Source organism: Macrotis lagotis, chromosome 7 (assembly GCF_037893015.1).
Source record: "Macrotis lagotis isolate mMagLag1 chromosome 7, bilby.v1.9.chrom.fasta, whole genome shotgun sequence".
Classification (NCBI taxonomy): Eukaryota; Metazoa; Chordata; class Mammalia; order Peramelemorphia; family Peramelidae; genus Macrotis; species Macrotis lagotis.
The window spans coordinates 13,656,892-13,669,587 of record NC_133664.1 but is presented as its reverse complement, the minus strand read 5'-3'; the positions used below and the strand labels follow the sequence as shown (position 1 = coordinate 13,669,587).

The 12,696-nt window shown below is 40.1% G+C and overlaps 1 protein-coding gene across 5 annotated transcripts in view; it reads left to right on the top strand.

Moving 5' to 3' along the window:
* Positions 1-12,696, top strand: part of HYCC1 (hyccin PI4KA lipid kinase complex subunit 1) — a 124,032-nt gene that overhangs the window by 78,150 nt on the left and 33,186 nt on the right. For all 5 annotated transcript variants that reach the window (XM_074195462.1, XM_074195458.1, XM_074195459.1 and 2 more), the window contains 3 exons: positions 3,978-4,079; positions 6,834-7,013; positions 11,808-11,888. In XM_074195462.1, coding sequence (XP_074051563.1) covers positions 3,978-4,079; positions 6,834-7,013; positions 11,808-11,888 — 363 coding nt within the window. The remainder of the gene's footprint in view (positions 1-3,977; positions 4,080-6,833; positions 7,014-11,807; positions 11,889-12,696) is intronic.

Here is a 12,696-nt window from a genome sequence, read left to right as displayed (position 1 = left end):
AGGATAGGATGGCAATGGAATACATGGGGAAAGGATAGTTGAGTTGATTGACTGTCAGGTGAGAAGAAAGGGAGGAGAAGGAGGCCATAGAAGGGCTCTTGGATTGGGAGAAGAGGGAGAGCTGGAGGAACTGGAGATTGCCAGGAGAATGGGGAGTAGGTGCAGTTAAGCCAGGACGTGATATTCAGAGAGGGAAATTTGAGATTCAACAGCACAGGAGAAACACTGTGGACACCAACAGACTGTGACGGACCAAGCCTTTGGGTAGCTGAGAGGGAGCAGATCTATGGCCTGTGGGAACTGAGGGCATGGAGGAAGCTGGCAGGCTGGGCTCTTCCAATCCTTCCAGGGCAGCGTCCCCTTCTCTCCATTCAGACTGCCATCCTCCCTTCCCCCAGGAGACTCCATCACTGTCTCCCCTTTACTGTGCTCCCCACAAACTACCAGAATTGATTTCACATCTTCATTTCCCTCCTCAGCCAGCTTCAGAATCCAATGCCAGGCTGTTCTGTCATGAAAAATCCTGCCCCCCAGGTCAGCTTCTTCCATGCTACTTTCCTTCCCATTGCATGGGCCTCCTTGTTCCTCACCCCCACTAGTCTAGCCCCCATCTGTACCTCTGCCCTGTCTTCCCTTCTGGCTGAAAAGCCCCTCTCCCCTCCTTCAGAGTACCACTCTAGTGCCCTCCTTTAGTACATGGGCTATTCTTTTTTATCAGAATGGAAGCTCCTCCAGGGCAGCAGCAGCATCTGACTGCCTAATTGTCCTTGATGCCTAATGAGGGCCTAATTCTGGCTCCTTGGAGGCAGCCAGGGCTTGGGATAAGAAGCTTGAGTCCCAGAGCTGCTTGAGAAAGGAGGAATAGTCACATGAACCTGGTGGACTCCTGTACCCAAGAATTTGGACAGAATTTGGGCAGATCATCTCTCACTGACAGAGGCAGGACTGTCTTCTGCCTCTATCCTCAGCACCTAGACTGGTGGAGCTCAGGGGAGATAATTGTTGCTTATAAATTTTATCAAGTTATTACATAAAATGTAATGACATTTTCATTACCCTGACATTTGAGTAAGATCCTAGGAAGTGGATGATGATGGATGTGGAGGGAATCTCAGGAGAGGAGAGTCAGGGAAGAAGCTTGGCAGTTGCATGGGGAACAAGCAAGGAGACCATTCTTCTTGGGGAGCAGAACAGGTGAGTCCAGTCCAGGAGGGGGGGCAAAGGAGGCAGTTTGTTTCCACGTGGGCCATGTTTACAGGAAAGTGGCAGCATAAGAGGCAGTCTAGAGTTTAAAAAAGAATTGGTAAATTATAGAACTTGGTTCAACAGGAGAGGCTATGGGGAAGAGGGTGGGACAAAGCCTAGTGGATGGAGTGGAAAAGATTTTACCCATGGCTATCACTGCACAGGTAAAGGACCAAAAAAAGACTCTCCTATTATCCAGGATATCTTAGGCTGGATAGCTTAACTGGGACAAGTAGGGTGCTAATGAATTATGGAGTTAGGGTGCTTAAGGAGTGTTCCTGGATTCCATTTCCATGTTCGAGACAATCACACTCATGTCAGTCACTATACTTCAGGTCTAAGGAAGATCTCTGGATGTGGATGGATCACTACATGGAAAATAGCTCAAAAGTATAGATTCTCTTATTGGGAAAGCCATTAAGGGTTCACAGCAGAGTGAGCGATGTTTTATATAAATAGAACTTGATAATTTGTTTTTGTATTTCATTTCTAGCTTGTAAAGTGATTGCTTTTTGAAAATCTGTTTTTAAATTATTGTCTTTCAGATTGGCTTGTGCTCTTTTGAAGGCTCTGTATAATTTCATCTAACTTGTTTTCATCCCTCTAATTTGTCTTTTTTTTTCTTGGTGGTTGATATACAGCAAGACTCATAATCCTGTCTTAATCAGATATGATTGATTGATTGATAAGGGTTTTCTGGTGGTTGTTCAGTCTTTACTATATGCCTCTTTCTATACCCTTTGCACTATGCCCCCTACACCCTCCCCCACACAATCAGTCTGCTCCTTAACCATCTGCCAAATGATGCTTATGTGGAGCATCTGGCTTCTTCTTCAAATCTTGCCAAGCATTAATTTCTTCAGCATAGTTTTCCATCATTACTTTTAGGTCTCTCTTTGGACTTTCTGAATCTGGATTAAGTATCTTTTTTTTTATGAAAGACACACTAATATCTAGCTCCTAGCAGATAGTTGATAAAAAATTTCTTGAATTAGAAAGGTTAAAAAAAATTGACCTGCTTTGTTGCTTATAAATTTTATAAAAATTATTACATAAAATGTAATGACATTTTCATTACCCTGATAACTATATAATCATGGCAGGCATCTTTTCTCATTTTTCATAGCATATTTTTTTCCAGATTCATAAGATCAATTAATAGCAGAATTGGGAAAGAAATCTGGAGGGATTGATTATATTCATTTATCTATTTTAGAGTATTCTTCCTCTCAATTATAATTCTAGGTTAAATTCTGGTAATTATAATTCTCATTATAAATTCTAGGGCAAAAATAGTTCCCAGAGATTGTTCTTATGAATATTTTTCAGAAAATTGTTTAATTTCAAGATATTTTTTATTTTTCACTAACAGAAAATTTTAGGTTTCCCTAATATCTTTTGAATTTTTGTATAACATTTATTCAGTTTACTGTGCAGTCATTTATGTTCTGATTAGAATTGATGACAATCTTTTTGTAGTCTTAAAATAAATGCATTTTTAGATTCCAAGTTCAAACTGAGTTTTCTGTTTTGTTTTTTGATAACCATTCCCTTTTATATAAATCCCTCCTTTATTGGGTTATGGTTGATCAAATGACTTAAATGGAATGTTGCCTAGAGATCTTTTGTTACATGCTTTTGAAATATTGACGAATGCCCTAATCTGCCTTTATGTAAATAGTGCCGTGGCCAACAGTTTTCTTTTCTTTGGAGAATGGTAGAAAGTCCCCAAGTAATTCACATTTACTTAGCATTCGAGTAAATAAATGCCTATCTCAAGGATGGGGGACAGGAATTGATTTTGTTAAGTGGAAAAAAAGGATTTCTAAATCACTACTAAAAGTAAATACTTAGAATTTCCTTGAATGAGTTCTTGTTCTATTTACATTTAATGAGAAATGAATTGAATATCTTTATTACAAAATTCCCATCTGTGTCACTTCATCTATCACTATTTGGATATTTAGTTTCTCAATTAGATAAAATCCATTGATGTAAAATCAAGAAAAAGGGGGTATGCTGCAGATAATATTTCAGAATAACTATTCTAGGCTGTCTTCCTGCTTTCTGGCCTTGCTGGTGACAGGATAGATTTGCTGCTTCTGGATAGAGCTCTGGGCTTGTAGGTAGGAGGACCTGAGTTAAAACCTGAGTTAAAAAAGCTTACTAGCTATATGACTCTGGACAAGTCACTTTCTTGCTGTTTGCCTTAGTTTATACATCTGAAAAATGAGATGGAGAAGGAAATGGCAAATCACTCTAGTACCTTTGCTAAGAAAAAAAAATGAAGAATTGGATGCAACTGAAACAAATGAACAACTGAAATGGTTAGCTAATCTGTATCTTTTATAGTAGAAGAATCACTGACAGAACTGGTGTAATGATTGTTCTCTCTAAAGTATAGAAAATCTCAAGTTTTCTAAGAGTTCAAGCCTAAGTTTTATTATACATAATATTCTGAGTATGTGAGTTACATTAACAAACTGAAGTCCTAACTTTTCATGCTTAAAAAATGAATAGAAACTGACCTAATAAGAATTATAATGGTTGGATCTCTCCAGTTAAAATATAATAGAACTTGCAACTTGACATGTAATATACAATTTTTAATTATCTGTTCTCATTTTAGTTGCCTGAGCATAAAAGTTTTAGTTTGTTCATTTAGGTCAATATTAACAATGGAAATAACATGGTGACAGATAAATTGAAATAGAATTTTTCTTTGCTTTTAGACTCTACCAGATGCAGCTCTACCAGAGTATGCCAAAAGTTTGGAAGATAAGAGTACTTTGATTTCATCTTTATATAAAGTTATACAGGAGTCACAAAGTGAGGTAGGTGATTTCATATCAGTAGTGATGTGTTTTGAGATCAAATTTAAATTCAATTCTGATGTGAAGTTAGTAGATGACATTACTGATAAAATGTAACTTTTGAAGAGAACCTTGATTCATTCTTTTTGCTTTCTTCTTCTCTCATCCAAAGACACTGAAGCTCTTTTAGGGTAGGGATTGATTCAGCCTTGTCTCTGCATTTCCCAACCCCTAGTTCAGTACCTATAAAATAGAAGGTGCCTCAGGAGTGCTTGACAGTCAGTCCATTTGGTCTGACTCTGACTTGTGTGTTCTTTCCTGATGCTACAGCCAGCCCCACTGAAGTTTGTTCACATCACTTGATTTCCTTGAATCTGACCTTTGCTAATCCCTGGTATCTCCAGTGCAATCCAAAGCCTTTGAAGTCGCTAGATTGGGGCAGTTGCAACTCCCTGTCTGCTCATTCTCCTCGTCTGTTTCCATTCCAATATTTTAATTTGGACTTAAATTACCTCTCACCTAAGTAAATATTATATTCTAAATTTATAAAAATTATATATTGAATATTAAAATATACAATAAAATATTATAAATATTTTAAACCTGCATGTTTATAAAAAGCACTTTGCAATTATTATCTCATTTGATCCTCACAGTAGTCCTAGGAAGGAAGGTTCTGTGATTATTCCCAATTTATAGATGAGAGACTGAGACAAACAACTTAAGTGATTTCCCTAGGGTCATACTGCTGGAAGTGCCTTGAGGCTAGATCTGAACTTAGGTCTTCCTGACTCCAGGCCCAGATCCACTGAACAACCTAGTTCTGTCTATTGGAATGTAGTCAGTTTCATTAAAAATAATTTTTTGGGGGGTGGCTAGGTGGCACAGTAGATAAAGCACTGGCCCTGGGGTCAGGAGTACCTGGGTTCAAATCTGGTCTCAGACACTTGATAATCACCTAGCTGTGTAGCCTTGGGCAAGCCACTTAACCCCATTTGCCTTGCAAAAAAAAAACCTTAAGAAAAAATAAATTTTTGTATTCATTTTGATATTCCAGATCCAGAGCTAAATGGAAACCCAGGGGCCATTTAGTTCTCCTTTCTCACGTTACAGATGAAGAAATAGAGGCCTACAAGTAGGGAGTGGCTGACCCAAAGTCATAGAGAAAGATTCGAAACCAGGTCTTTGGGTTCCAGAGCCAGGACCCTCCTCTTTACTATGCCACCTCATTTTTTTAAAAAATGCCACTGTCATACTCCATGCTGACGTAACCCCTTAATAGTTCCTTTAATCAAGAATACAATTAATCAAGCTAGACTGATGCATCGACCACGTCTGGGGTTTTTTGTTTGGTACCCAAATCTCTCTTCCCCCCTTCTGTGTGAGGTTCTTTTGTTAGGTTTTGTTCAGGCTTTTGCTGCTTTCCTATTTTCTTACCACTGTCCTGCCCAGACTCATGTTCATGATATGTTGTCATGAACTATCTATCTAGATGGATTCTAAGCCTTTTATGGTTTGATTCTCCTGGCCACTTTGCAGTATCTTTTTTAGGTTGTCCCTTGTATTAACCTTAGAATTGAAGTTCCTCTTCACCTGAGCATCAGGGCGTATATGGACTTAGTTTGGAGGAGCTTATTAAGTTCTTTGGAGAGTTTCATCTGAGCAGTTGGTGAAGGTACATAACTTATTCATGGCTGTCTTATTGCTCATTATTACTAGCTATGGAATAGGTAAGGTGACTAAGGGCTTGAGGAAGTGTTTCTGTCTTTGGCCATATGGTAAAATGGCCTCTGTGAACTTTTTTGTTCTGTTCATCAATCAGAGGCTTTGGAGACCATAGTACAGTGGAAAGGATATGGAAGTTGCATAAATCACTTGACCTCCCTGGGTCTCTGGTTCCTCATGTCAAAAATGAGGGAGTTAAATTCGAGTTGCTCTGGATTAAACTTGATCATGATAGCTCTAGGATACTTTTCTCTCCCTAGGAGACTCTCCTAGCAATTGTCCAGGCTACAAACTGCTTGATATCTTCTGATCTATGTTAGAAGAGCATCAATATGTGTAGTTTAGTTCTTGAGTAGTATGTGAAGTTCTTCGACTTTGATTGCATATTAAAAGTATGAAGTTAAATTGATATTTATAGATGTTTGCCCTTGTCCCTGCTACCGCTCCCTCTCTGTCATTGCAGTGGGGGCCAGGCTGCGTCATAGTTTCCTTTCAGTTTTCAGTTCAAATCTGCCTTTTGGCAGGAGCTTCTTGAGAGAAGGGACACTTTTGGCCTTTTGTTATATCACCGTGGTTAGCACAGTGCTGAGTACATACATAGTAAGTGCTTTACAAATTCTCGTTGACTGACTGCCTTGGATTCAACTGATGGGGCTTGTTGTGCCCCTGTTTACAGTGTCTCTAGCTGACATTGACAGGTAAGTGCCAACCCTATCCAAGCCCCGGGGAGGCTCAGTCCAAACATGGGTGTGCTCCCTTTAAGCCTGCACTCATTTAGGGTTTAGGTGTTTCATGGACTGAAGAGGATAATTATGAGGGTTTATGGTCTTAGTTTTTTGAGGGTGGTGGGGGGGGAATGTTGGACATTTTTTTACAGAAAGAAGGAAAAGGTCTGAAGGGCTGGCCTTTGATTTCAGACTGAAAATTCCAGAGGTTCTGCTTCCAAATGCCCACCTTTTTCTTGTAGTGAATTGCTCGGGCAGGGAATGTCCTTTGTTCTGTCATGATGCCTGTTAACTCCAATCATTTCTGTGTTCCCCTCTTCCCCAGTTGCTCGAACCTGTGTGTCACCAGCTCTTTGAGTTCTACAGAAGTGGAGAAGAAAAGCTCTGCCGCTTCACGTTGCAGTTTCTCCCAGAACTGATGTGGTGCTACCTTGCTGTGTCAGCCACCTGGAAGCAACACCACACAGGCTGTGTCGAAGCTCTTCTCTTAGGCGTTTACAACTTGGTTTGTATGAAGAGAATGGACTGTGCCCAGACTTGGCTGGAGAAATTGTCACTCTCTAATGTGTCGGTTTTTTCTCTGAGTTTATCGTCCATCTTTTTCTTCATGTTTTTGAGAGCAGCTTTATTTAAATGACTAGAGTTGCAAACATTTTTGTTTTACTTTCCCAGCTGTTAATGGTACAAGAATTAGTTTCAACTTCTCTTTTTATTTTTCCTTTCTGAATACATTGAAACTTGAAGTTATAATGCAAATTGTAAGGTTAAAGAAAAAGAATTTATATTGACTCTCAGTTCCCTTTGCTTCTGCAGGGATAGATGCAACAGTAGTGAAGTGTCCATAGAATGTCAAGAATCACCATTGACCAATTGTCTCAAAACATGAATTTAACGGTAGTTAAACTAAATGTGAACTGGCCTTGCTGTTCCTCATACATAGCACTGTGCACTTCAGGACTCACCTTCCTTATCCTTGCTTCCTTTGAGGCTCAGCAGGAGATTAAGGAAGAGACAGAGACCAGATCTGTAGTGTTGTGTGGAGAAAGCAGTTCAATTCTTGAGGTTATCAAAAGAAAGAGAGAAGAAAAAAGTGTCCCATACAGGACTCTAGGGAACACTCCCAGTTGGGGCAGCCAGCATAGCAGCTGATGTGATAGAAAGGAGAGAATGGGGAAGAAAATAGAATCAGCAGTGTCAGATGCTTCAGATAGGCCAAGAAGGATGGTAACCATGAAGTGCCAAATAATACTAGCTAGGTGATTAAACTAGAAGGCAGAAGCAAAGGGTTGAAAAGTAAGTGAAAAAAGTGAACTTCACAAGTATTGCTGATGTCTTCCAGGTGTTAGGCTACCAGCAAGAGCCAGTGGCTGGACTGAGGGTAGGAGGATGGGTAGAAGATGGCCCACATGACTACCAGGGTGATGATCCTCAAGCCATAGGTCTGACCCTATTTGTCCTGTTTAGTAAGCTCCAAGATAAACTATAAACTCTACTTGGTGTTCAGAGACCTTTGTAATCCAGTTCAAGATTTTGCAACTAAATGACACCACTGTGCACAAAACACCAGACCTGGAATCAAGATGACCAGAATTTAAATCTGGCCTCAGACACTAACGGTGTGACTCTGGCCAACTGGCTTAGCCCTGTTGCCTCAGTTTCCCCATGTATAAAATCAACTGAAGCAGGAAATGGCATATCATCCAGTATCTCTGCCATAGAAAACCCCAAATAGCTCATGAAGAGTCTCATACAACTGAAATGACTGAATAATAATAATAATAATATGTAAACTAGGAGGTTATCCTTGCTCTTAGAGGTAATCAGGGGCCACTGGAGTTTGAGAAGGGAATTGGTGAGATGTTTGCTTTTGGAAAATCACTTTTGTGCCTATGTGAAGGATGGATTGGAATGAGGAAAGACTTGAGGTAGGGAGGGAGGCACTTGTAGTAGTCCAAGTGGGGGGGGGCTATGAGGATCTAACCCAAGTGGTATGTATACCCAGTGCCCAAGGCAGAGTAGTTATGATAATAATAACAATAATCATGTCATCAGCATCCTACTAATGGAAGGAACAAGATTTGACAACTGATGAGATAGCTGAGGAGAATGAGGAAAGGAGGACAGCCCTGAGCCTGCAAACTTGGGAAACTAGAAAAAAGTAGCTTTGACGGCATTCACAAGAGGCCTGGGTTTGGGGGAAGAGAACCAGTTCTGTTTTAAGACCTGCTGAGTTTGAGATGTTTGTGGGTATCTAGTTTGAAATATGCTAATGGCAGAGAATGATCTGAGACCCCCACTGAACCAGTGGGTACTAAGGAAATGAGCAGCCAAGAGTCGAAAGAGAAGAGGGCTCAGAACATAACCTTGGACAGCACTTGCACTTAGAATGTTTGGTACAGACAAGCACCGGTATAAGAGATGATAAAGAGGAGTCAAGGAGGAAGAGAACTAGGAAATGGTTCAAGTCAGCAAGTAATTATTTTGTGCCAATTACTCTACCATGTGTAGGAGGAAAAGAAAGGCAAAAGCAATTCCTGGCCTCTAGGAGATCTCATTCTGTTGGGGGAGAAACATGCATGTAAGTCTGTGCATATACAATATACAGGATAATTTGGAGGTAATCTTAATTGGAGGTGAGGTGCTAGCATTGGCGGGGACCTGTCAGAAGCAGAATTGGAGCTAAGACTTTGAGGAAGCCATTAGGTGGTGGCAAGGAGGGAGAGTATTCTGGTGTGAAGGATAGGCAATAACAAGGTGCAGAGAAGAGATGATGCAGGGGAAGTGACCATCCTTCAAGAAAGTATGAATGAGGGGCAGCTAGGTGGCGTAGTGGATAACGCATTGGCCCTGGAGTCAGGAGTACCTGGGTTCAAATCTGGTCTCAGACACTTGATAATCACCTAGCTGTGTGGTCTTGGGCAAGCCACTTAACCCCGTTTGCCTTGCAAAAACCTTAAAAAAAAAAGAAGGTATGAATGAAGACTGAGAAAAGATCATCTAGATTAAGAAATAGAGAATGATAGCTTGAACAGGGTGGCATAACCAAATAATGATATTTTAGGAATGAAGATTTAGAAACATGTAAGCAACAAGGAAGAACCTAGTATGTGGTAAGACTAAAGATTAGATAAAGAGGGGAAGAGGGTGATCTACTGGAGAAATGGAGAGGAGGGCAATGAGGGCCCAAATACAGATGTAAGTGTTGTCAAGGAGAAGAGCATTATTGGAGACCAGAGTAGAGAATTGGGGATAATGTCAAGGACTTGTGAGATAAAAAGGCAGAAAAAGGAAGCTCACTGTGAATCATCTTTATTTTCTCAGTATAGTCAAGGTCTTCAGATTATAGGGTCGAAGAAGAGGATGTGTGGGAGGTTTGAGGGGAGAATTAAAGGTTTGGAACAGCCTCTTTGTGAAGTGGAATAGAGAATCATTTGGGGGGGGGGGTTGTCTTGCTTCTGTGAAGAAGACCCAGTTGAGAATGGCTAACAAAATTAGGAATAGACCTAGTCATCTACATTGTGACTTCTTCAGCTCTGTGCAGCTGCAGGTGAGTGGGCATAAAGGGGACAGAAGGTGGGAGGAATTCAAGAGTATGGCAAGGTTTGAGTGGTGATAGGACAAGAAAATTGAGATTAGAAGGCATAGAGTTGAATGAGTTAGTTCTAGAGTAAAGACAGAGGAGGGGTAATGATCTAAGAACAAACTCTGAGGTGTGATGGAACTGAGGTCATGAGGAAGGAATGAATGATCAGAGGTCAGGATCAGCTTGAGGAAAGTCAGAGCTTTTCGTTATGGAAGTGAAATGTTTGTAGGTGATGGCCAGGGGTAAAATGTGACTCTGTGTGTGTGAATCCTGTGGAATAGAAGAGGGAGTTGTTAAGTTGAAGTGTTCTATTTTGAGGGCAGGATTTGGACCTTAAAATGGTCAGAGAGCAACTGCAGCACCTACCCTGCCATATCTGCATGCCACATTTGAAGAATGCCTTAATAAGCTAGAAATAACGTTCAGAGGAGGATGGAAATGAACTGAATTTTTACCACATGTAGATATTTAAAAGAACTGCTTGACCTGGAGAAACCTGGCTTGTCATCATGCCGATCTTCAAGCATTTGAAGTCCAGTCCCCCAGAAAAGACTTAAAACGGTTCTTCTTGTGATCAGAGAGCAAGTCTTTGGTGGGGCATCCTCAATGGAAGTCATTAAGCAATTCATTGGGTTGGTGTTGAGTCAGAAGCTCTCAGAGGTCCCTTCCATCTCTGACATTTCTGTGATTGCAGTACTTTGGAGATATCCTCTGTGGAGACCTTTGGGACAAGTTGAACAGAAACAGCACAGGATCTATGTCATTAAGAGTGGCCACCTCAGTGGCATTACTCATTCTTTCAAGCCTTTAAGGATAAGAGGATGACTGGACATTTTCATCTATGAAGCCTCTGCTTTTCCAAAATGATTTTAAGTCTTTCCCATTTTTTTGTCCATGAATAAAGTATTCTGAAGGTCTCTCTGTTGTGGACATTTGAGAGCCTTTCTAGGGCAATGAATATTTATGAAGTCTTGATATACTAGGCCACACTTTCCCAGATTCCTTAAAATCTGGGCTACTTCTGAATTTTTCATGAATTATTTGGACAGATTAAACTTTATCTGGTAGCATGTTTTCCTTTTCTGTTTTTATATAATTTGTAAGGTAATTCAGAAAGCTTCTAATCTATCTCCTTTTAAAGGAGTGCATGTTCTTGCTACTCTCTGAGGCATGTGATTAGCTTGTCATGGTTCTCTAACTTATTTGTTAATTACTTTATATTGGTTGATTTAGGGGGGAAACAACTTAAACATGTTACATTATTAAATCAGGAAAATCTTAAGTTTTGAAATGCAAATGTATTTTTTAGTTAAATTCAGCAAATTGAGTGATTGTTTTTGATACTTTAACAATGCATGGGGGCGGCTAGGTGGTGCAGTGGATAGAGCACCAGTCCTGGAGTCAGGAGTATCTGAGTTCAAATCTGGCCTCAGACACTTAATAATTACCTAGCTGTGTGGCCTTGGGCAAGTCACTTAACCCCATTTGCCTTGCAAAAAAAAAACCAACCTAAAAAATAAAAGAATGCATGGATATACATGCAGGTTCGTAATGGCTATTTCTCTGGTTCAGTGAGTGGAAGGACATTTTAACTTTTTAGATCGTTTTGATAATTTAGGCCAATAATATGGAGATTATATTTGTCTGTGTATGTATATTTGTCTTAAAGACTTTTAAGTTTCATGACAGTTAATCCTATTCTTTTTTTTTTTGTAGGAAATAGTTGACAATCAGGGGCATAACAAAGTGTTGAGTTTTACATTGCCATCTTTATCTAAGCCATCAATATATCATGAAGTAAGTGGCATTAATCAAAGTGAATGTCATGGGCCTAGCCATTCCATTAAGATTTCATGGTGGGCAGAAAAGAGGAACTCACCAGAGATGATATGACAGGAAGGCATTTGGGTTGGTACTTGGTCAAGAATGGGTGTTACTATTCCTCTGTGTCTCCTCCTCCTCCTAGGCTCTTCACCTTATTGCCTAATTAATCTTTATAATGCACAAACAGGCTCCTGGCACTCTACTGCCCCAAATGAACAATGACTTCTACCCAGAGGCTTTGATTTACCTAGGCACTTAAGGCTTGATGTCATTCTATACCTCATGTCCCCAAGCATATTCTCTGCCTCAACCAAACCAAATTACTTCTCACTCCATGAATAGGCCATGTGTTTTTTGGCCTCTTTGCCTTTCATTTCACTATTCTTTATGCTTAGAATTTTCATTCCACTATGCTCACTTCTTTAAAACCAATCTACCCATCAAGACCCAGTTAGAATGCTGCCTCCATAAAGCCTTCCCTCATCTCTTCTCCCTCCATTTGGAAGTCATTTCTCTCAGTGTTTCAAAATTTTGAGGAGTCAAAAAGGGAAACTCTATTTTGCATCTGAGTCTTACTAGTAAAGAGGGATTACTTGCTGGAGGTAGAAATATTGGGAACCCCAGAGGAAAGTGACCAGTCCTTCTTAGGATTTTTGTTAGAGTAGAAAAGGAAATTTGAGAAGAGAGTGACATAGCCTCTGAATTTTAGGAACATAGATCTCAAAGTGTTACAGATGCTTAAGATGTCATAGTTTAAAAAGGAAAGATAAGCATACAAAAC